Source organism: Vipera ursinii (genome assembly GCF_947247035.1).
Source record: "Vipera ursinii genome assembly, chromosome: 1".
In the NCBI taxonomy this organism is placed as follows: domain Eukaryota; kingdom Metazoa; phylum Chordata; class Lepidosauria; order Squamata; family Viperidae; genus Vipera; species Vipera ursinii.
In genome coordinates this window covers 118,105,338-118,128,917 of record NC_139512.1, presented here as the reverse complement: position 1 = coordinate 118,128,917, position 23,580 = coordinate 118,105,338, and the positions used below count along the sequence as shown (strand labels likewise).

General features: G+C 42.7%; 1 protein-coding gene across 5 annotated transcripts; it reads left to right on the top strand.

Moving 5' to 3' along the window:
- The first annotated feature begins 1,576 nt into the window (after positions 1–1,576).
- On the top strand, positions 1,577–23,280 carry TCIRG1 (T cell immune regulator 1, ATPase H+ transporting V0 subunit a3). 5 transcript variants are annotated; one of them, XM_083366614.1, is made up of 21 exons: positions 1,577–1,699; positions 6,097–6,374; positions 6,725–6,854; positions 7,411–7,489; positions 8,896–9,125; positions 9,356–9,450; positions 9,735–9,861; positions 10,417–10,499; positions 11,659–11,752; positions 12,982–13,194; positions 14,352–14,502; positions 14,859–14,998; positions 15,337–15,494; positions 15,584–15,674; positions 16,983–17,101; positions 17,404–17,617; positions 19,337–19,450; positions 20,058–20,177; positions 20,782–20,899; positions 21,527–21,698; positions 22,121–23,280. In XM_083366614.1, exons 3-21 carry the CDS (start codon positions 6,747–6,749, stop codon positions 22,200–22,202), a joined length of 2,508 nt encoding a protein of 835 aa, XP_083222740.1. In that variant the 5' UTR covers positions 1,577–1,699; positions 6,097–6,374; positions 6,725–6,746; the 3' UTR covers positions 22,203–23,280. The 5 variants fall into 5 exon arrangements, 4 of the variants coding, with proteins under 4 accessions (XP_083222740.1, XP_083222738.1, XP_083222739.1 ...); XM_083366612.1 differs by having other exon boundaries at positions 9,353–9,450; XR_014492952.1 differs by lacking the exon at positions 20,782–20,899 and having other exon boundaries at positions 9,353–9,450.
- Positions 23,281–23,580: the final 300 nt, after the last annotated feature.

Genomic DNA, 23,580 nt, shown 5'->3' with positions numbered 1-23,580 from the left:
TACCTTCCTGGGTTTTTGTGTTTGGAGTTGTTCCTGTTCCTGTGGCTTCGTATTCGAGGCTCTTTCTATTCCTGTGCAATGAACTTTGACCTGAGCTTTTGGTATTCTAATGGTGGTAGGTTAAGCCTATTATGTCCTAAAGGTCATATTCTGTCCTTGAGTCTTTGTTTTCCTAATCCCATCAGCTCAAAGCTTCTCTGAAGGCATTTTGCTTATGAATAGGTGGCCCAGTCTTTCTGAATAGCATTATCAAATCTGCATTTCTACTGAGCTGGCCTGCTCAGTTTCTGCCTGGGGAAATTTGGGCAGAAAAGCCTTTTAAGATTTCCCCCTCCATTATTCTTTTGGGGGGAAATATAATATTTGGCCTTTTTTAATACCCCCACCCCCCAAAAATATTTCCTTCTCTAGGAGGGTGGGTGGGTGCTGACTTCCAGCACACATAAAAGCTTGGAGATGGCACAAAGTTAATGAATCAATGGCACAACTAATTGTAAGGCTCATCTTTATCCCAATGCAAAGATGTATAGACTTTTATTATTGTTATTGTACTCTTCCTATAATCTAGGACAGGGGTCAGCAACCTGAAACAGTGAAAGAGCCACTCGGAACCGGTTCCCTCACAAAAGGAAAAACTGGGAGCCGCAAAAAATGTGTGTACATGCGTAGAACAGGGTTTGACTGAAGAGTGGAGCCAAGGCGAGATATGCACCAACTTGCATATTTGAATTGATTAGTTGAACTTTTTTAGTCCCACTTTTTTTTTTTTGGACTGCACATGGCAGAGGACTGGGAGCCGCAGGAGACGGCTGAAAGAGCCGCATGTGGCTCCAGAGCCGCGGGTTGCAGACCTGTGATCTAGGAAATAACTCAAAACCAAACATGTATACAGTTGTTATAGATATGGGACTGCTTTACCTATTAAGAAGATAGGGGCAGAAAAATTTGGTGCTTTCAACTAAAAGGCTGTAACCCTTACACAGGACTTAGCACGATGGTGACAAACATTGCCAACAGATCCGCATGTAGTTTTCCTGCAGATTTTACAATGGCATTGTTTCTCCTCGGTTAAGCTGTTGCTCTGGCCTCCCCACATCATCAAAAAAAGCTGGCTTCCATAAAAGTCGATCTACTCCTGATGATCAGGGCCTGTGAAATAAATAAATCTCAGTATCCTTAATAAACAGCTTCGCACTTTTTGACCACGCAACTAACCCTCAGCGGTATACAGTATGTCAGCGTTTCCCAACCTTAGGAACTTGAAGATGTGTGGACTTCAACTCCCAGAATTCCCCAGCCAGCATAGCTGGCTGGGGAATTCTGGGAGTTGAAGTCCACGCATCTTCAAGTTCCTAAGGTTGGGAAACACTGCAGTATGTCAACAAAAGGAAAAGTCGGGAGCGTCTACAACAATATTGTGCATGTCGCGGGCTGCTCAAGGGAGGAAGCTGCAGAAGCAAACAGATTTCGCTTTCCTTTAATTCTTCTCTCACGGCGTTTGAGAAGCAGAGCTCGCTTTGCTCTCCGAGATCGTTCTCTGTTCCCATAACCAGCAGGAAGTGCCTTCGAGCTGCGCACTGGGAGATTTCGCAGGGCGGGACGGACCAGCCTTCCTTTCAGCTTGGGGCCTTCATGGCAAAGAGGAAGCAGCCCGGGAGGCGAAGACAGCCGGCTGCTGTTCCGGTGGAGGCGTCGCAAGGTGAGTGCTTGTTTGGCCTCTCGCCAGCGACTCCCTCCATCAACCTGAGCCCGGTCTCGGGGCTGTGTCTTCTCTCTTCTGAACATCTGCCGTTTGGGTTTGGAGAGTTCAACCTTCCTTTTCCTTCAGTTGTTGCAAGACCTACCCAACTTCCACCCCGCCTTCCCTTTGTGGCAATGTGTCTGAAAACTCGCCGCACCTCACTTGTTTACATTTACATCGCTTGTGGGCTGGGGAGGGAAAATCGCTTTCGGGGCCCTCTATGCAGACCAATCACGGTGCTCAATCAACTCCAGGGCTGCGGCGGTCACCTGCTTGCCGGGATGGGGCGAGTGTGGCTGTTGTGGGGCGAACGGAGATCCACTAAATCAGGGTTCTTCAAACTTGGCCCTTTTATGACTCGTGGACTTCAACTCCCAAAATTCCTCAGCCAGGCATGCTGGCTGAGGAATTCTGGGAGTTGAAGTCCACGAGTCATAAAAGGGCCAAGTTTGAAGAACCCTGCACTAAATGGTAGCGGCTTCTGCCAGAAGCGATCTCTCGGCCCCTGCGTATCTTTTGGGGAATTGGATTAGAGGAGATCCGCCACTGTGTCTTCCATTTCCAGTCTCTCCGAGAGGTGCGAAAGTTAGGGCTGCCTTTGAGAACTGGACTTTCTCCCTCGCCCCTTTTCTGGACTGTAGAAAAATGCTTCCCGTTTGGACTACGGAAAGGCCACTCATTTTTGGCACCTGAGGGTGTGTGTTTGTGTGTGTGTGTGTGTGTGTTTGTTTGTTTGTTTGTGTGTGCGCTTGCGCGCGCTTGCGTGTGCCATGTTTGGAAAATTTGAAAAGCTCACGTGAGAGCTGGAAACCCCCCCCCCTCCTTCCTTATAATTAAAGCGATCTTTGCCGCGGTCTCCAAGCTGTGATGTTCTTCAGAGATACCGGATTTCAGCTACCAGATCCTTGCCCGATATAGTCCTATAGGCTGGGGCTTGTGGGAATGGAAATGCAAGACATCTGTAGAGTAATACAGACTCACCCTCTATTTCAAGAGTTTACTGGATGACTCAGGAAAGTAATAACAGCATGCTTCTAAGATCAGCTTGGTTCAGATGCAGCTGTTCAGGCCAAATACAAAAATTCCTCCATTGTTAACTGCTTCACAATTCATAAGAGAAGCAATATTATTTATTAAGTTAATTCATACTGACATAAAGCTATATCAGCGTTCCATTTTGAGATGTGGTGATGATGACTTTTTCAAAAGCCTCCTTGATGAAAAAGCTACCGTTTCTTTCTTTGGCTCCTAGCCATGCTTTCACTTCCACATTTGTCTAATAAAAACTTGTGGTTTTTTTTTAAAGCATCTCATATTTTGAGGAGGGATCAACAAAATAATTCTGTAGGGTGTTTGGTTGTAATATCATCTTCTAATTCAGCAATCCCTAAGCTTTTTGGCACCAGGGACCAGTTTCATGGAAGACAATTTTTGCATAGATGGGATGGTGCACCTACCCGCTGCTCGCCTACAGCTGTGCAGCCCAGTTCCTAGCAAGCCACAGACCAGTACTTGTCCGTGGCCATGGGTTTGTGAACACCTGTTCTAATTGTCTTCTTTGCACAGGATATTGCTGGCTGGAATAGCCAACAGTCCAGAAGATAGGCTCAAGATCTAGAAGGAACTCAACAGACTTGAACACTGGGCCCTATGTAACAAAATGAAATTCAATAGTGAGAAAAGTAAAGTTTTACATTAGGCAAGAAAAACCAAGTGCACAGGTATAGAATAGGTGGTACCTGGCTCAATAGCAGTAACTGTGAGAGGAATCTAGGAGTCTATTGGACAATCACTTAAGTATGAGCCAGTAGTGTGTTTCAACCACCAGAAAAGCCAATGCAGTTCTAAGCTAGATTAGCAGAGGGATAGAATTAGGATCATGTGAGGTGTTAATATTGCTTTGTAATATCTTTGCTCTCCACTGGCTGGATTTGGCCAACAACAGAAGCCCAAGGTAGCCAAACAAGCTGAGATGCCATCTGACTCGCTTTTTCATTTCTGTCTTTGGTTCAGTGTGTGGTGCAAAGTCATAAAATAGGTCATTAAGTGACATCCTCTCCATGTAAGTAGAGGAATTCTTTAAAAACCCGTTGTTTTTAAAAACACATAAAGCATGGTTATGCACAATATTTGAAGGGGTTTTTTTTGCACAATAGTGAGGCAGCCATGACTTGCATAAACTATTGCTCTAAAGAAAACTTTTGCAGGTTAACTGGGCATGTGTACAGTATGTGACAGCTGGCAAAACATTGCATGTCCATGTTCCTCAGAAGATCAGGTTTACTGCACACATCAAGGAAGGGTGTTTTGTTCACACTGATGTTGTTCATAAAATACCCTCCAAATGTTTTGCGTACTTCTGATAACAAAAAATCTCTCAATAGATACTTCTCTCAGACACAGTTCAATTTAATTATATTCTGAGGTCCAAATTAGAATGACAGATATAATAAAAAAAATTGTACCAGGCTGACTGACATTTTTTTTAAAAAAGAATAAAATTGCCATATGTATTATTTATCTTTATCTTTCTTTATCTTTATTAAACTTATATAACGCCCTTCTCCCGTAGGACTCAGGGCGGTTCACAAGGTTTTTAAAATAACAATACAACAATTACAAAAATTAAGAACAGTTAAAATGATTATATTTAGACCTTGAATAAATATAAAAATATAAAACCCCAATTAAAATCCAATTAAAACCCCAAATAATACTCTCAGTCCAGGCCAGAAAGCTCAAAGAGCCAAGTCTTCAGGTCCTGGCGGAATGAGCGAAGGTCAGGGGCAGTCCTAAGCTCTACGGGCAGCTGGTTCCAAAGGGCAGGCACACCCACAGAGAAGGCCCTCCCCCTAGGTGTTATCCACTGGCAATCATTTAACTATGCCATTATATCTATATTAGCTAAATCTAAAGCTAGCCTGATGACTTAGTCATTTAACTTTGAATGAGTTTAACGAGAAACAGTTTGGTGTAGCGGTGAAGATGCTGGCTTAAAAACTAGGAGACTGGGAGATCTAGTCCTGCTTTAGGCATAAAAAACAGGTAGATGACTTTGGGCCAGTCACTCTTTCTTAGCCCAACTCACCGCGTATGGTTGTTGTGTGGAAAAGAGAAGGAGGAAAGATTATTAGGTATCTTCACCACCTTGAGTTATTTATAAAAGTAATAAAGATGGGGTAAAAAAAATCTAAGAAATAAACCTATTGCAAAACTCCTTGCAATAATGTGTTAGCACTACAAATTTTTAGCGCAAGATGAAAATCCCCAAATTGCACAGAATATGCAATCCTTGCTTGTTCTTGGGACTCATTACAAAACTTGACATAAGGCTGGGAGGGCTCCACTGCTCTGCCAATTATTAGATCCCCTCTGGAGCATGATTTTTGTGATTCTGATATAGAATGATGTGATTTGGAGCATTGGGGAAACAGCCGATGCATGCTCCATTGTAGCTGCAGATTATTGAGAAAAGAAGCTGCAACTCTGAAACATCAACTTTCTTAAAGCAGTTACTTCTTACATGGTCAAATTTGCAGTCTTTTTGGGGGGGTGTATGTGTGCAGATTTGTTTTTTCTCCATCCCTGGAGGCTCACAGTATTCTGCCATGCAAATGGATGGAACAGTGATTTTCAGCTACCTCTCTATGTAGATGCAGTAATGCAGCTTTTGGTGGTGGAGTTTCAGCTTGGTGGTTGGCACTGTTGAATGCATGAAAGTAGATGCCTATTCCTGACTTAAAAGAGCAAAAACCTTTTCCCCAATGCAGCTCTTAATAGAAGCCTTATTCACTTCAGTTGTAGCCCAAGAATCATTCTAAAGTCACAGTAATTCTCGTAATAAGTTTATACTTGTAGTGGGACCTGCAGGCTCAGATATGATACTTTGAAAGAAGGGCAGTATCTGGTCTTTTTACATGCATTTTTGCTGGAGAAAATGGCTGGAAATGGCCTACAGTAATCTAGAATATTCTATGTTCTTCAGAAGAGTAATGTTGAAGTCATTCATTGTTCTAATTATAACCTTCTAGCTTCCAGTCAGACCAGCCTGTAGGGTTCTGGATGTGGTTTCTGCAGTTGTTGCCAAGATGCTGTGGTTTTCCCAGACTTGTGGGCTCCTCTTCGTTATCTCTGTCACCAGAGCAAGCCAAGAGCAAGCCATCTTTTACCCAGGTCACTTTCTCACTGCAGAGGACAAACAACGATAGCTGAGGATGAAATTTAGAGAAATATATTTTTGTTCTTAATTGATTATCGTGCCTTGTCTTTTTCTCCTCCTCTCCCCCACATTCCTCCCCCAAATGGTCAACATGCTCGCTCTGTCTGCTCCAACAGCTGAAATTATCTCTTTGCAGCTTTCTCCAACCTGGGTCCTAGAACTGCCATCTCAGGATATTTTAATCCCATTATGAGCAATAGAGAAGCCTGAGTCAGAGGCGCGTTGTGAAATGAGTGGTCGTGGCCTGTCCTGGAAACTGTTTTGCAATCCTAGAACTGAAAAAAAGGCTCACGTGAGTCAGCCAGGGAGCAAGTTGCAGCAAGCCATCAGGATGGCAGAGATTTAACTTAGGGCTGTGTCTGGCTGGACCCCTGAAGGAGAAACTCTGCTTTCTTGCATTTGGAGTATCCAGAGGTAAGCAGTTTCCCCTTCCCTTAGGCCACTGCAGCTACCCAATCCTGACTGATGCAGTCCTAATGCCAGGCAGTATCCACAACCCTTTAGTTGGGATGCTTAGCTCTCCCTAGTTGATGGGATCAACATTTTGATTTTGCCTATTTCTCCTGTTGGTGGGTTCTCTGCTCCTCAACCTCTCCTGGTCTTTGTCTCTATTTCCTAGTCTTATTCTTTTGTCACTGGTGCTTTTTTAGGACAACAGCTATCAAAAAGACCCCTGACCCTCCACCCATGTCCAGCCTCCATTAGAAATAGGTGGGGGTTTGGGTGAATTAATGCCTACTAATGCAACCATTTTGGTCTTACAGTTTCTTCTGGAAAAAGGGGACGATGTTTCGCAGCGAGGAGATGTGCTTGGCCCAGCTCTTCTTGCAGTCGGCTTCATCCTATGCTTGTGTTAGCGAATTAGGAGAGCGCGGCCTTGTGGAGTTCCGTGATGTATGTGCTGGAAGATCTGGGGACTGTTTGGTGGGAAGACTAAACTAAGGAAGTTATAGCTGTTGGGGCTTTTAATTGCTCTGTGATTGCAAGACAGGCAGCAATTAGTCTGTGGGTTTCTTATGAAGTTGGTTTCTTACAAAGAAGTTGCTGTTCTTACAAAAGAAGAGCCTCCCTTTTCAACTTTTTTTTTTACACAAAGCTTGTGGGGCCACCGAATAAAAGAGATAGAAATAGTGTGTGCCTAGGTATCAAACAAGGACATGTTCATATGCAGACAACAGAAAGAATAATGGATAGTTTCATTTACTTGAGAAGTGGTTGTGTAGAAATGATCTCCTACATCCTACTCCTCTCCTTATTTATGGAAAAAGTTTTGGGATTGCATGTTTGTCAAGTGTTTTGCAGATGCATAGAAGAGATTGAAGGTAAGAATAAATGGGGGTTAAAAAAGAGATATTCCAGTTTGGGTGCCTAGTTCTGGGGTGGCTAAAGCATCTTCTCTATCTTTAGCCAGACCCTCATAAGCTTCTGAATAAGCCTTTTTTATTTTCAGCTAAATCCTCATGTCAGTGCCTTCCAGCGGCGCTTTGTGGGAGAACTGCGGCGCTGTGAAGAAATGGAGAAAACGTTCAGTGAGTGACACCTGCTTTGCGAGACTTGGTGGGACTTTCCCTCTGCTGATGGAATTTTCACAGGGTTGACAATGAAACTTGGAAAGTAGAAGTAAAGCCAGTAACATGTCAGCTGTATTGGTGAAAAGTGTTTTTTTTTTGTTAGTTTATAGGCTGGCAGAAATTGGGTTAGGCTTCTAGAGTTTAACTGTATGATATTAGGTATGTTATCAGGCTGCCCATGATGAATAAAGCAAATCATAAGACTTTTTATAATTAGAGGCACATTAGATTAGTACATCATGAGACACTTTCAGCAGAAACTTTTCTAAATTGAATTATAACCTCTGGTCCTTGGGAAATGGTAGTTGGAATTTCTCATGCAGGCTGTTTTTTACAATTCAGTAGCATGCAGTTTTCTTTAAAAGCTCACTTAGATGTGTTGAAAAAATGTTGAAATATACCAAATCTTGATAACAGATTTCTATGCATGGTGGCATAAAAACATTTGGAATTGCCAGCCTATCCATTTATTGTGTTTCTAATTTGGAATTGGCATCTTTATCCATTTATTATGTTGCTGATTAATTTGGGGAAAATAACCCACTTTTAAACTTGAAAAAATAAAGCACAGAGAAATATAATAAGAAAACAATTTTCTTTTAGGAAAACATTCTGCATCCAGTCTCCATTTTGTAGTCACTAGTACCAGAGGTAGACAGAAGAAAAAACTGGGGTTGTATCACACTCTTTGTCCTCAGATTATAAAAACTCATACCTTTCTTCTGTAGGAGAGTGCTCAGAATTTAATAAAAATATAAACTGCAGAAAGTTTTAGGAAGCGAAACAGGCAGGAAACTCCCAAGTTTCATAAATATTATTGCTGAAAATGAAAGAATGGTTGTGGTTGTAACTTTGGTAGGCCAGTGCAACTCATCAGCTAGCAGGCTGAATGTAGTCCACCGAACTGTATAGCATAATGTTTTGGGTGCTAAGCCTGGGCACTATTCCTGCAGTTGGCAGGACTTGCAATATATTGAATCTACTCATGGTTTGTTCAACCTAGTGTTTTTCAAAGTTGGCAAGAGTAAGATGTGTGGACTTGCCCCGCCAGTATGAATTCTGGGAGTTGAAGACCTTGCAACTAAAAGTTGCCAAGTTTGAAAAACACAGGTTCAGCTTAACATTGCCAGCCAGTGTCTTTGCCTCAGCTCTCCAGATTTTGGCTGAGTTTTTTCCCCTGCTGGCAGGGATTCACCTTGGACCCTTCTGCCTGTAAAGCACAAATCCTGCTGCTGGATTCCCGTGCTGGGTGAGCTGCACTGAGCCTGCTGAAGCCCTTTTCTGAGCTGGGCTGAGGAAAATCTGGATTAAAACACCAAAGCTAGGTTTGGGGCCTCTTCTTCTTCTTCCTCTTTTCTCTCCAGCTTTTTTGGCCCAGGAAGTGCAGAAAGCTGGACGGTCTTTGAAGCCTCCAGAGGAGAATTTGGCAGCACCCTTGGCTCGTGAGGCCCTGGGTATCCAGGAGAAGTCTGAGACCCTGTCACAGGAGCTGAGGGAAGTGAGCCACAACCGGGAGGCCCTGCTCAATCAGCTGCAGGAACTACGGGAGCATATTCAGGTGCTGCAGGAGGGCCAGCGCTTCACCGGTCAATTGGTAAGTTGATCCCTTCCTCTTCCTGTTCCAAACCTACCTCTCTGGTAGTCAGGCAAATTCGGGGACTCGGGGCAAAAGAGGGAGCTGTCGGGGAGGGTTGTTCGAAGCCTCTGGTCTAAGGGATGAACAGAAGGCTGAGGGTGAAAACACCTTTTGCAGCCAAATAACCCAGGGAGAGTGGGAGGAGAGCTTCCGTGGCCTGAATCCTGGGTTGTCACGTCTACCAGCAGGTGCCCCTTGATTCGCCTGTGCGTTCTCGTGCTTTCTCTGAAAGAGATCCTCTGCTTGGCCCCACCGTGCTACACCGCCCTGACCTCAGAATCAAGTGAGTGGAGTTGGGTGAGGCTTGCTTGCTCAGATAAGGAACATTGGTGGAGGAGCTGTGGAGCTTGCCGACTCTTCTCTCACCTGTTTCAAGGGATCATGGTTATTGGATTGAGGGTGTTTTGGGGGATTCCTTTCATGGTAGATATGGGGTACTCCTGTACTCTGAAGGGCACTTAAGGTACATAACTTAATACGAGATGTGCATAATGTTGCCTGGGGAGACTGAACAATCAGCCTTCAAAATTTAATTTAGGTTTTCTCCCTTTCACCCTGTCCCTAAAGCTTTGTGGCAGGTGTGATACATCCATGGCGGGTGAATTCCTTCGAACGGCTGTTGTGGCGTGCATGCCGTGGCTACCTTGTCCCTCATTTCATAGAGATGACAGAACCTGTTGAAAATCCATCCATGGTAAGATGGAATCCAGTAAGCGGAAAAATTGGGTACATTGGCTGGGGATGGTAACCCATTGAGGCTGCGGCATTTTCTCTTAACCTTGCACCTTCCAAATGTGTAACTCCCCTCTGCAATTGAAAACAATAAGGATACCTCTGGCTGGGTTACAGGGCAAATGGCTGCAGGCAACCCAGAGAGTCTAGCTTCATACAGGGGCGATCACAGAAACTAGCGGTTTTGTTGTAGTGAAGCAAGGTACATTTGTTAAGTCTTTCATACTTCCTACTCTGCCCTCACGAATGCCCACAGTTGTGAGATTCCACATGGGTATAATTAGATTACAGCAGCAATTGGTGAACCATTGGAAGACCTGAAGAGCTAGGTCAGGGACAGACCATGTAGATCTAATACAGACATTAAGAATTGATGATACATAACAATCAATCGATGGGCAGGCAGAAATGCAATTCAGATTGTCAATACCTTTTGTGGCCTGCCTTGGAAGAAGGCCCCATTCTCCTATCCTTCCTACTGTGAAGGCTTCTGAGCAATTCGTTTTTTCCTGTGTAGGGGGAAAACATTACCTGGGTCATCTTCCTCATCTCCTACTGGGGTGAACAGATTGGGCAGAAAATCCGTAAAATCGCCAACTGGTGAGTGCTCTGGACGTTGTGTAGTCCCTCTGTTGCCTATGATGTGTGGTGGTTGTTCTCACTTCTGACTGTTGTCTCATCCTGTCCCTGGGTTTATCAGTGCTTCTGCTTTGGTGCAGTCCAACCCCCTAATCATATCATTCATAGATAAAGAGACACATGTAAAGTATACGTGTACTTACACATACCTTACATTTGTGGTAGTAGAGAAGGGGCCAGAGAACAGTGTTGATAATAGATGTAGCAGGAATGACAAAGTTTCCCAATTTAATCAAACCATACACTATACTGGTAGTCCCCATTTAGTGACTGCCTCATTTAACAACTGTTTGCAATTACAACAGTGGTGAAAAAGTAGTTTTGCAACCATTCCTTGCATTTACAACATTTGCAGGTTTGTCTAGGCCAGACATGTCACACTCGTGACGTCACGTGATGTCGTGCAACATATTGGGACTGCTTTGCCATTGCCGGCAATGGGGTGGGCGCGCCTTTCGCGTGACGCGTCTGGCCCGTGGGCCAGCAGTCTGACAGCCCTGCTCTAGGTAGTCCTCGTTTAGCGATCACAACTGGGACCAGCAACCCAGTCGTTAAACAAAGTGAACACTAAGTGAAACTATGACTGTGCTAATAATCTTACTTCAACTTTCCTTTGCTTTACAGACCCATGAAGGTCGTAAATGCAACCATTTATTAACTGCAGTTGTGAAATAAGGACTACCCCTAAAGCAAAGAAAAACTGAAGTAAGATCATAAGCACTGTTGCATTTTCAGTTAGTGACCACTTCACTTAACAATCCAGTTGCTGCTCCCAATTGTGGTTACTAAACAAGGATACCTACGGTGAAGGGTCTGAATTCCTCTGGTGGGTAAAGTGAATACAGCCACTATTGCTTGCTTACTTAATAGTGAGACCTGTTTTTTCCATTCCAAAGTTGTTTTCATGATGTGTTCCTCCACGGAAGTGGTCTGGCATCAATCAGATATTGCCTCTTTCCCCAAAGCTCTGTGGCTCTTCCGAGGCTCTTCCCACTAGCTGTGATTGTCAGTTTCTCAAGAGCTTTTGCTTACCCAGCTCACCCTTCCCATATGCACATCTGGCTTCCCCATAAGCAGTCTGCCACTGACCTCACTCAGTGTGTGTTGGGTTTCTCTCCAGCTTTCACTGCCACCTGTACCCGTATCCTGAGAATGAGGTTGAGCGCACGGAGACCTTGCATGGGCTGCGAACTCAAGCAGAAGATCTGACCATAGTAAGGATTCTCTGCACCACTGGGGCAGAGGAAGTGTGCAGGAGGCGGTGGTGGGTCCAGTCCTTTTTTTCCCAGAGAAAGAAATTAAAATGAGAAATCTAATAATGGCAAATTCTACATAAGTATTGCCACTTCATTTTTTCCCCGTAAGATTTGTCAGCAACATTTTTCAACTTTTTTGACTGCAGGGCACAAGCTATATATATATATATAGCTGGAATCCTACCAGGATTTGCAAGATTCCTTTGTTCTACAGCAGCATGGTGCAAAGTGGTGGCATTCCTCCATGAGTTCACCGAATCTCACAAGTTTTTGACATTTTAAAAAATGTTATTTTTGGAAAGTCATCAGTGCTTTTTAGACATCATCATATTTGTCCACCACTCCTCTAAAATGCTGAATTTCTCCTTCGTATCAAATAAAAGTTTTCTTAGTTTTTGGAATGCAGAAGTATTTTCTTCTTCTGTACTATTTTTACTCAGTCTGATCGTGCTTCCCCTTCCCCTTCCTGCCCCACCCCAGGTGTCCTGTTTATACTCCTCACTTCTTCTAGTAAATTCTTTCCATTTCTTTCACTAATTTATAAATGTAATGAGAACATTTGGGGCAAGATAATCAGTTTTAAAAAGTGTGGATATGATGAGGTCAGAATGGGAGAATGTTGTGGGAAGTTTGGTTGTGGTGCCAATATATATTTTTTCCTGATTTTAGTTTTATTCTCTGTTTTCACTGCTGGTATATGTTGTTTTATTCTTTGGCTGTGGACCAGCCAGAGTTTTGTTTTAAGATGGGTAGGCGTACAAATGTTTTGAATAAATGAATGGACAAATGAACAAATGAATGAATAAACAAATGAGAACATGAACAAATAGGCCTGTGCTGGGATGAGGCTTGTGCGTTTTCTAGACTTAAAGACTGCTTTGAACAATCACTGCTCTGAGCATCTTCTTCCATTAAATAACGTTAACTTCAAATCACTCCGCTAATGAAAGCTGTGAATTAATTTATTTTATTTATTTATTTATTTATTTATTTATTTATTTATTTATTTATTTATTTATTAATTATTGGGACTTATATGCCGCCCTATCTCCCGAAGGACTCAGGGCGGCTAACAACAATAACATACAATAAATACAGAAGTTAAGATAAAATTAAAGGCCTCTGTACAGTAAATTAAAATTAAAATTAAAATAAATAAGAGTTTGCCCCCAAACTCTTGCAAACAGGTATTAGGCCAGACGGAGCAATACTTGGACCAGGTGCTACAAAAAGTGCTTTCCGTTCTACCTGCTTGGCAAGTACAGATCCAGAAGATGAAGGCTATCTACTTCATCCTCAACCAGTGCAGCTTCAGCATCACTGACAAATGCCTCATTGGTGAGGTCTGGTGTCCTGTCCGTGACCTTCCTGCTGTGCAGCTGGCCCTGCGCGAAGGATCGGTAAGTGCCACTGGATGCCTGCCTGGCGCCTCTTCTCCTCTCGCCATCCTACTGCCTGAGATGCTGTGGACCAGGAGGAGAAAGGTATTGCCTTTTCTCTATCAGACGAATGCATTCCTCTTTGCACCCATTACTAAAAGGAAATTGCTTTGGCTTATAGGTTGAGCACTAAGGGCTGCCCCCCCTCCCCAAAAAATGTTGCAGGGTTGGTGCCCCTATTCTCAGATAGCCAGAACCTGCCTTCCTCTGGCTCTTATCATTGCGACCATCCTTACTCAAGCTGAGTTTTAGTAGGGAGGTATCTCCTCTGAAAGATTTTTTTTCCCCAAAAGTATAATTTTTTAAGCCTTGTGCTCTTAAAGCAGGGGTGTCAAACTGCTGGCCCACGGGCCAGATGCGTCATGCCATTTTGGCTACATAACAACCAGTACTTAGTGAACTGAGATTGTTACTAATATGTAATTAATTTGCTTTGTCCTTTCCCTTATAGAGCAGTAAATTTAAAAAGTGTTTTTTAAAAGTAGGTTTCTAGTCCTCATGGGTATAAAAGAATGCGTGGAAATATGTAAATAATGTGTGCTCAGAATCTCAGAAGCTAAAGAAAAGGCTGAAAATTTCCAGTGGCTGAGAAAGGTGAATGGCTCCTCCTTGTAGGTTGCAGGTAGCATCCTTGTAGCATGCAGGTTTCAGAGCTGTGACTTTTTGACATACACTTAGATTATTTTGAGATAGGACTTCAAGCTTTCCAATTAGTCCACATAGCTCTGAATTATGAGAGGTAGCAAAAGGTAATAACGGAAAATAATTAGAGTTTGTAACCCTGGGAAGCCTTTGACTTCTGAATTTTTGGTATCCATTGCCTTTAATAGTCATGATGACTAGAAACTTAATTTTTATTTTGGAAAGCAATAGCTGAGTAGTGGCCTCTGCAAAGAGACAGTCACACTTGTCATGGTGCACTTGATTTAGTGCTCCAGATTCTTTTAAGATAGGTCACAATTTGCCCTTGGCTGTGTACTTAGGTGACTCATTGCTCTGCACTGTAGAAGTTGAGCTGCTGCAAACCTGTTCAGAAAGAGACAGAAGAGAAAAACTGTCCAACCTCAAGTACATCTGTTGCCTAAACTGCCCTGGGTGATCCTCTTTTGTTCCTACAGCAGCGCAGCGGTTCTGGAGTGGAGTCCTTTGTCCATCGGATTATCTGCACGGAGAACCCCCCAACTCTCATTCGCACCAATAAATTCACTGCTGGCTTCCAGAACATTATTGATGTCTATGGAGTGACCAGCTATCAAGAGATGAACCCAGGTGAGGAAATGTGCTACATCCCTCATCTCTTTGTCCTTGAAGGTTTGGTCCATTGCTTGATACTGCAAGTTGTAGTAAGAGCTATGACATGTCCTCACCTCCCAACAAGGGACAGCCACGTGGGAAGTAAAAGAGAGAAACAAGCCAACAGGAATAAGTGTTGGTTTTAGAGAAAGTATAAGCCTAACAGGATGGCATGTGAGCTGATGTGATATGTTGATTATTCTTGATTCTTTTATGGTTCCAAAAAATAACCAAGGCAGGGATGGCGACAGTTTGGGCTGATTTAAGCAAGAGGGCGAGTAGCTGTGGGACTTCCCTTGGGCTTCTCAGCTAATGTCAGCTCTGCTTTTCAGCTCCTTACACCATCATCACTTTCCCTTTCCTCTTTGCCGTCATGTTTGGGGATGTTGGCCATGGACTTCTGATGTTCCTCTTTGCCCTTTGGATGGTGCTTTTTGAGAATCGGCCTGGCATGAAGAAGGTGGAAAATGAGGTGAGCCCTGGTTGAAGAGGATCTTTTTTCCACGGAATGTGCACTTTAGGTAGGCGGAGAAAGAAGATAATCTATTTCTGCCAGAGATCTGGAAATAATTTTAGAACAAGTTCATCCCCCTTTTTCCCTTAAGGACCACAAGATGATGCTACCCCTTTTTCAAATCCTAAAAAAAAGGGGGAGTTAGTTCTGGTTGGCAGATACCCTGACCCTAAGTTACGCCTCCGACCATTTGAAAAGCTGAACACTTTCAGAAACTAAACATAATACTGTACATGGGCTCCTGGGTATGTTCCCTCCACGCAGCGTGTACACTTAATGTTACCTTCCCTTATCAGATCTGGCAGATGTTCTTTGAGGGCCGTTACCTCATCCTCCTAATGGGTGCCTTCTCTGTCTACACTGGTTTCATCTACAACGAATGCTTTGGCAAGGCAATGGTCATCTTCCCCTCTGCTTGGAGTGTTGCTGCTATGGCCAACAACTCGGACTGGAGGTACCAAAGGGCCTGTCCTTAAAGTCAAAACTCTCCCTCTTCTTGGGGGAGGCCATAGTCACCACCTGAAACTCTTCTTTTCCTTTCAGCTCAGACTACATCATAGAAAGCCTTTCTCTAAACCTGGATCCCAATGTCACCGGCGTTTTTAATGGTCCCTACCCTTTTGGGATAGATCCGGTAAGCTGAGTGGCAATTTGAAACAAGTGTGGGTTATTGCTGCTTGATGTGTGCTACATGGAAAGGACCTAGGCATATTTAACCATGGTGAACGAATCTAAAGTTGATAGGTTTCCATTACCTTTCAGCTGACCTAAAATAGCTGACTGTGAGGATTTCAATGCAAATACTCAATACAGCGTGCCTGCCTTCCTTAGGTATATCTGCCTTTCCTTCAGGAGCCCAAGGTGGGAGATCCTCCCTCCTAATTTCTTTCAAGAAAGGCTGAAGACTTTGCCTTTGTGGCAAGAGCTGGCCTCAGGGAACTCCACTGACTATTGAGCACCTCGCCGCAGTGTTGTTGCTGCATCAACAATAGGTGGATATATAATTAACTAACGTGCAAAATGCCTTGATTCAGCTAACAGAAGTCATTCCCCACTTAGTCATTGAGTTCTCTTCGTTTCTTTGGCCCAATCAGGCCCAGTCTGTAGGGCAGAGATAAAATGAGGGAAAGACCAGCATATACAATCTTTTAAGCTTTCATAAGAAAAAAAGGAATGTGATTGCATTAAATTAATAAACAAAACTATAATTTGAACAGAGGAATACGATAGGGGTGTAATAGAAGGTTCCTAATATAGTTTGAATGTTAATTTCGCAACATATTTGAATTTCTGTTGTATTTATTTTAAATACATGCTGAATATTTAACCATGACAATTTCCTAATATCAAACATCCCTGTGGAGGTGTCCTTAGGTATTGGACTATAACGCCAAGCAATTAATTCCAGCATTCTGACAAGGAATTCTGGGAGATATAGTTCCAACTCAAGTAAAGGTCAACAGCTGGGAGAAAACTGATTTAAGACAAAACAAAATATCAGTTTAATATCTCACTGTAGTCCTGAGATTAATTTAGAATTGCAGTTAATTTTAGGCAAATATGTAATCTCAGATTTAGTTTGGGTTATCATATGCATTTGTATATATATTTATTTCCATTGCCCTCCTTTGTTTAAATGTATAAAGATGTATTTAAGAATGCTGCCATCTTGGCATCCATGTATTGCAACCAATTAGTTGTATGAAAGAACAGATTTTCAAACTGCTTTGATGGAAAAATGTTTTTTTCAGTCCACGTTGCTCCCTTATGTAAAGATGATACTTTTATATCCAAAACCCAGCTATAAATAAAATGGAACCAGAATTAAAATTAATTGGGTTTCCCTCTGCTTTCCTTTTCTTCCCCTCCCCCCTTCCCAAATCTGAACCGGCTCTCGTCACTGCCACATGTGGGATTTCTGTCTTCCTCTCTTATGAGCTAGATCTGGAGTCTGGCTGTTAATCACCTCACCTTTCTAAACTCCTTCAAAATGAAGATGTCTGTGATCTTGGGCATTTTTCACATGAGCTTTGGAGTGTTTCTTGGCATCTTCAATCACATGTGAGTATCCAGTCGATGTACCCTTGCTTGGTCAACAAAAGGGGTCTTGGAAATCCTACTTTGATTACAATCAACAGAGTGGGTTTTGAAAGGGAGTTGGATACAATTATGGAGGGTAAAACTGCTAGTAGCTAGGGAGAATGATAGCTATATGGTACCTTCTTTTCCTTAGAGGCTAAGGAACATAATGGGGATTGAGCTGCTGCTTCCCAAGAGACATCTGCCTAATCAGTGATATTGGGCTGGATGTGTCTCTGATGGTTTTGTTGACGACGTCTCTCTCCCGTCTGTTTGGTTTGCAGCCACTTCAAGCAAAGATACAAGATCCTATTGGTTTTCCTTCCAGAGATCGCTTTCCTTCTGCTGCTCTTTGGCTACCTTGTCATCCTGATATTTTACAAATGGTTTATGTATGATGTTTCTAATTCCAAGTTCGCCCCTAGCATTCTCATCCACTTCATTAACATGTTCCTGTTTTCAGAGAGTGATGGAAATACTGCGCTCTTTAAGCACCAGGTAACTGCTTCTAGCATTGTATCCTACTTACTGATTCCCTACTTAAAAAGTATTCCTCCCTTTAATTCTCCATTGTTCTTCTTCTTTCCAAAATCTGTTGAATTGAATGGGATAGGACAGATACATAATTCAGAAAATTATGTATCCAAATAACACTTATTTGTCCCAAATGTGCACATTGTCAAATAATACAGGAATAGAGGAAGCTGCTTGGGGATAAAATGTTCCCTTGAAATTTATTTTTCTTTGATTGGGTTATAGTTCACATTCCTAAGTCTGCCAAACGTGTCAGTGACTTTGGTGCCAAATAAAATTAAACATGGCAGTATAAAACAGCAAGCAAAAACAGAAAAAAAGAGATGGTTTTCCCAGTAAAAAATTACTCAGAACCTTCAGATAGGTTAATCCTTTCCTAATCCAGAGCCTAGGAAAATCTTTGAGGGATGCTATTTGATAGAACAAGGCTGACAACAGGAAAAAAAATGTGTTCAGGGTCCAATTGGATGGCGTTGCTTAATAGATGGGATTTTATGGAGGGGGCCAAAAACGATAGGAAAAAGGATTACTCATAAATTCTCTATCTTCAGATAATGCCCTCTTGGGTCCACCCAAGTCTGATAATTATGTGTAGCAACTTGGCCGCCTCATCCACAATCAAATTATGAATGAAAGTAGCCTTGTTACATACTAAGGTGGCTTTGTTCTATTCAGTCATTGCTATTCATCTGCCTTTTCTTTTTAATGCTGGATTTGTGACCAGCTTTTTTGAGAAATGTTATTTGAGGGTTATTTTCTGATCAATTGGTGATGGTGGTTTCACAAACCAATTCATCATTTGATGTGCACACGTCAACCAGAGGTACAAAGCCACAAGACCTGTGGAAAAATATTTTTGAAAATAGTTATAGATTGAGAACCTGAACACAAATGTAATTCTAACTATTGAGAACTGCCCAAAAATGCCTTCGGTACTTGTCAAAAAACTCGAGTTTGTGTATATTCATATCCAAACTGCCAAATCTTACAAGATACTCTCATCCTAAAACCTTATACAATCTAGTGATATTTCAGCTGGGAACGCTGAAATCTTATGAGATTTGGCATTGTCATGAAATTTCTGCCATTTTATTTTTTTAAATTAGTCTTGGGCTTCCACAGGTGCCATATGAGGATCCTGCTTACTATTTTAAATGCTGCTTTCTTATTTTTGTTGCATTTTAAATCTGTCAAGGAAAACACTCAAAAATGGAACTAAGCAATCAAAATATTATTAATGCCTTGTTTAATATTAGGAACATATTCCCTTTACTGGGTAATACGCTTTCAAGCTTATTGTGCTGGTAACCATTTTTTTTAAGACAATCAGGTGGACTGTAATATTTTGAGGGAAGCATTGAATGTCTTCCTCGTTTTCAGCTAATAAAACAATTTTCAGAGCCCTATTTTGTTCTGTTTTGTTAATAAGACAATATAATAATAACGTGATTAGAGTGTAAAAAGATCCTCATCAATAAGGTTTGATAGGATAAGAATTGAAATAAACTGTGAGAAAAAAGGGAGAAGAGGGTGCCTGTACTTGTCTTTGCTCTGGTGCCTTGTTCTAATTGTGAGATGCAACTCAGAAAAGTATTTTCCCCCCCATTCTTGTAAAGTTACTTTAATTTTGAATGCTTAGAGGTGGGGCTGCAATAACTACAATTGTCCTCTTGCTCACTACAGAAACTAGTGCAGACGGTGTTGATGTTGGTGGCTCTGATCTCTGTGCCCATCCTGTTGCTGGGGACACCCTTGTATCTCCGGCACAAACATCGCCAGAACGTTCCTCAAGCTCGGGTAAGAACCACTCCCTGGGATTCATTTAGGACTGTTGTACAAACCCGGTTCCCTAGTTCAGTTGCCAGCTATGTGGATTCTAAGACTTTCATCTCTTGGGCCCACCAATTCAAGGACTGAGCCAAGAAAAAAGAGCCTTGGTGGAGCAGTGGGCTGATGCCTCCTTAAGTAACACCAGCTGCCTGCAATTAGTGCAGGTTCGAGTCCCACCAGGCTCAAGGTTGACTCAGCCTTCCATCCTTCCGAGGTAGGTAAAATGAGGACCCAGATTGTTGGGGGCAATAAGCTGACTTTGTAATAATGCCGCTTGGGTGTGTGTGTGAAAGCCCTAATAATAAGCAGGCATATACATAGAATGAAGGCTACTGCTAAGCTTGTAAGCCGCCCTGAGTCTTCGGAGAAGGGCGGGATATAAATGTAATAAAAATAAAATAAATAAAAGCCTTTAATGGACACTGAAGCATCCTCCAAGATGGTGTATGCCATTGGGGAAGATAGCAGGTTCAGGGAGAAGGGGATCTTTTGCTTATATATCCAGGGTGCTAAATCTGTGGACTATTTGAGAAGCCTCTTCTCTGATGGTTGATGTGTTCTGGGATGCTTGCAGCACAATCCTTCCACAGCAGGAGAGCGGCAACCACTGCTGAACTCACAGGAACGAAAGGTATCTGTGAACATTGCTGAAGGTGACGTGGATCACATGGAGACCAACCAGGAGGGGGAGAAGGTAACACTTTTACTTTAATTTGGTGGTGATGGCCAGAATTTTGTTCCGTGTCCTCCCTCCCAGCCATTTGACTAGTACTTTGTGCAGATTTGCCACAACCTGAAGACTTTATTTTCACTTAAGTGACTTTAGACATGGTAGGAGAATAGAAGAAAGGCTGACACTGATGAAATAACGGAACCAACCAGCATAGAGAGATACATCAGTGCTTATGTTTTGAACAGAGGGATGCAGGCCAGCAATGTCTATAAAAGTTGCAATTATGACAAAATGAAAAAAAATGTTTGTCAGGAGGACGTTGCATAAAAGAAGCAACTTAATGTCTGTGCCCCAAGTTCTTAAGTTTATAAGTACATATGCCTTGACACTCATGCCATTTGCCTCCCAACGTTATGGTGGTTTTTTTAAGCTACCTTCTGATCTGAGACTGGCTTTGTTCACCAGTCTCTATTTGCTGTTTTCCTCCCCTCCCCCCCCCCTTCTTCTCCCTCTCATTTCCTTTCTTTGGATTTTGGAAAAAGCTCCAGGGGGAGGGCGTTGAGCATAGTTCAGAGCACCTGGCTAGTCCTCACTGCCACCCAATTCTTTTCCATCTCTCCGATAGTTTGACTTTGGCGACGCGTTAATGCATCAAACAATCCACACTATTGAGTATTGCCTGGGCTGCATCTCAAACACGGCCTCTTATCTGCGTCTCTGGGCTCTCAGTTTGGCCCACGCACGTGAGTTCCTGGGGGTGGGAAGTGAGGGAAATAGAGGAGGTTTTGGCTGCAGACATCTGTGCCAGGCTGATTATTTGGTTGGCGAGAGTTTTTCCTGAAATTCCTGGGAAAGGGGATGGCGGTTGGGTTGGTGTATTGCAGCAAATCATCGTGTGCTTTATTTGGTTTTGGTTTTGGTATTATATGGCCTGTGGCGTAGCTTGTTGTATGAAGCCAGACAAACATGATTTATTCAGCAAAACAAGGTTAAACAAACTGAAGGTCTAGGCATCATGTAAAATCATTGTGTGTGAGAGAGACTGGGTTTTCATATTGCGCTAACCCATTATTTGCTAAACCATGGTCAACAAAGTAGTCAACGTGATTGGCCAGATTTACACACACTATGCCATAAACCAGGGGTCCTCAACCTTGGCAACTTTAAGACTTGTGGACTTCAACTCCCAGAATTCCTCAGCCCTGCCATAAACAATATCACAGTGTATATGCAGCCAGTGATTTGGCCTCAAAATTAAGTCTGATTAAGATGGTGCATGACCTTTCTGCAAAGATTCCTAGCATGCAATAGGGAGAGAATTTGCCCCTTTGTAATCTTTGGTAACTTCTTGCACTTATTCCTGTTCACAGAGCTCTCAGAGGTCCTCTGGACCATGGTGATGAAGATTGGCTTTCAGCTGAGAGGCTATGAAGGTGTGGCTCTCCTTGCACCTGTCTTTGCTGTTTTTGCAGTATTGACTGTGGCAATTTTGCTGGTGATGGAGGGACTCTCAGCTTTCCTGCATGCCCTTCGTCTTCATTGGTGAGACATGTATGCTCACACTTGCATGGGAGAGGGATTTGTCAAACACAAGGACATTTTGTGTAAATGCTATTCACTTATTCCATGGGTGTCAAACTGCCAGCCCGCGGGCCAGACGCGTCATGACGAAACCGCGCCCACCCCATTGCCGGCAATGGCAAAAAAGCTCCGATATGTCGCGCAACGTCACATGACGTTGCAAGTTTGACATCTCTGACTTATTCAGCTTGGATTGCTAAGTGCCTCTGTGCTAACATTTAGGAATCGTAGAGGTGATAAATGATTCCCAAAGAGATCTAGTCTTTGATCCTAGATGGGCTGTTGACTCCAGGATGACACAGCTCATCTCTATTGGAACTGGATAAAATTGGGGATAGAGTTGATCTTGCCAATCCTAGACTAACCTGTTCTGTATTTTTCAGGGTGGAATTCCAGAACAAATTCTATTCAGGTACTGGGTACCAGTTCAGCCCCTTCACCTTCACCAGCGACATTTGGATCTAAGAAAAAAAGTGACTGCTTTTCTTCAGCAAGGGAATATTTGAACTAATAGGCAAAGCTTATGCTGCTTTTTTTTAAAAAAACTGACTCTTGCTACCCCATCTACTTCTATCTACCCCATCTACTTCTATCCTGGCAGAAAATGCACTAGCCTTTAACAGCCTTAAATTAAACCGAGATCCTGTGCTCACACATGAATATCAGTATTTAGGCTGACATTTTGGAACTGAAGGAACAATCTTCCAGAGCTGTGTTTTGAATCTTGCCACATTGCTTGCAGATCTTTTGATCTAGGTGATTTGTTACTTCAATAACAGTCTTATGCATATTTCTGTATCCTGAAAGCTCTGGTGGGAAAAAATGGTAAAAGACCTTAAGGAAAATTAGAATAGAGGAAACACTGAAATTTGGTCTATTGGGACTACAAGGACACTGTCCATTTGTATCACTCATCTGTGTAAAAAGGGACTGGTTTACTTACTTAGATTAGTTGACAAGACCTGGCCAAGGGACTTTTTAAATTACTTTCTGCAGAACTGCACTAGAATTTTATTGGGGGTTAATGTCCAGGTCAGCCTCAGAAAAAAAATTATTGTGACAAAGAACTCAGGTTGATGCAGCGTCTACCAAAATATGAGGTGGAGGCAGATCCTAGCCATCAAGACAGACTTGATCTACAGCACAGTTGACATGTTGGGGGTTAATACAGGGAAGTGGATTGAGATGGCTGTTCTTTCTATCTTCTGAGCTCAGTTTACGGGCCGTTAGCAAAGCACATTAATGGAACATGGACCAGAGAGGAGGCAAATGGAAACAGCACCTCTCCTGTGTAGGCCAACTAAGCTTAACTTTGCCAAAGGCAAAACAGGGATTCTTGGCATGAAGTGCACTACAAGCTTCCTTCACATTGAAGGCAGGGAGGCCTCAAGAATGCATCAGAAGCTTGTCTCACCCTGTCACATCCTCCCATTAGGAGGACAGTGCATTCAGTAGGCCAGGTAGAATTCTGTGCTAAAGACATTGAAATCCTTATCCCTGTGGCACTAACTCAGCAACAAAAATAAAACTCGCTGCATTTTTATCTCTGCCTGGAGAGCATTTTGTAGTCACAAGATTTACTCGGGATTTCTGCTTTGCAGATTTGGACATGGGATGGGTGTGTTTCAGTCAGGGTTGTTGTGTTTGGAGGTGGGGTTGAATTCTTTAACCGCTGTGGGCTGTTTCAGAGGGGTCAAGAGCAGAGTCAGTTAGGAGCAGGTGGCCAGAATCTCAGTGAAATCCACTTTCCGTTCTTGTTTTGAGTTCCACTACACCTTTGAAAAGAGGTTGGTTTTGTACTGGACTATATCGTATCTATATATAATATAATTATTTAAGATGT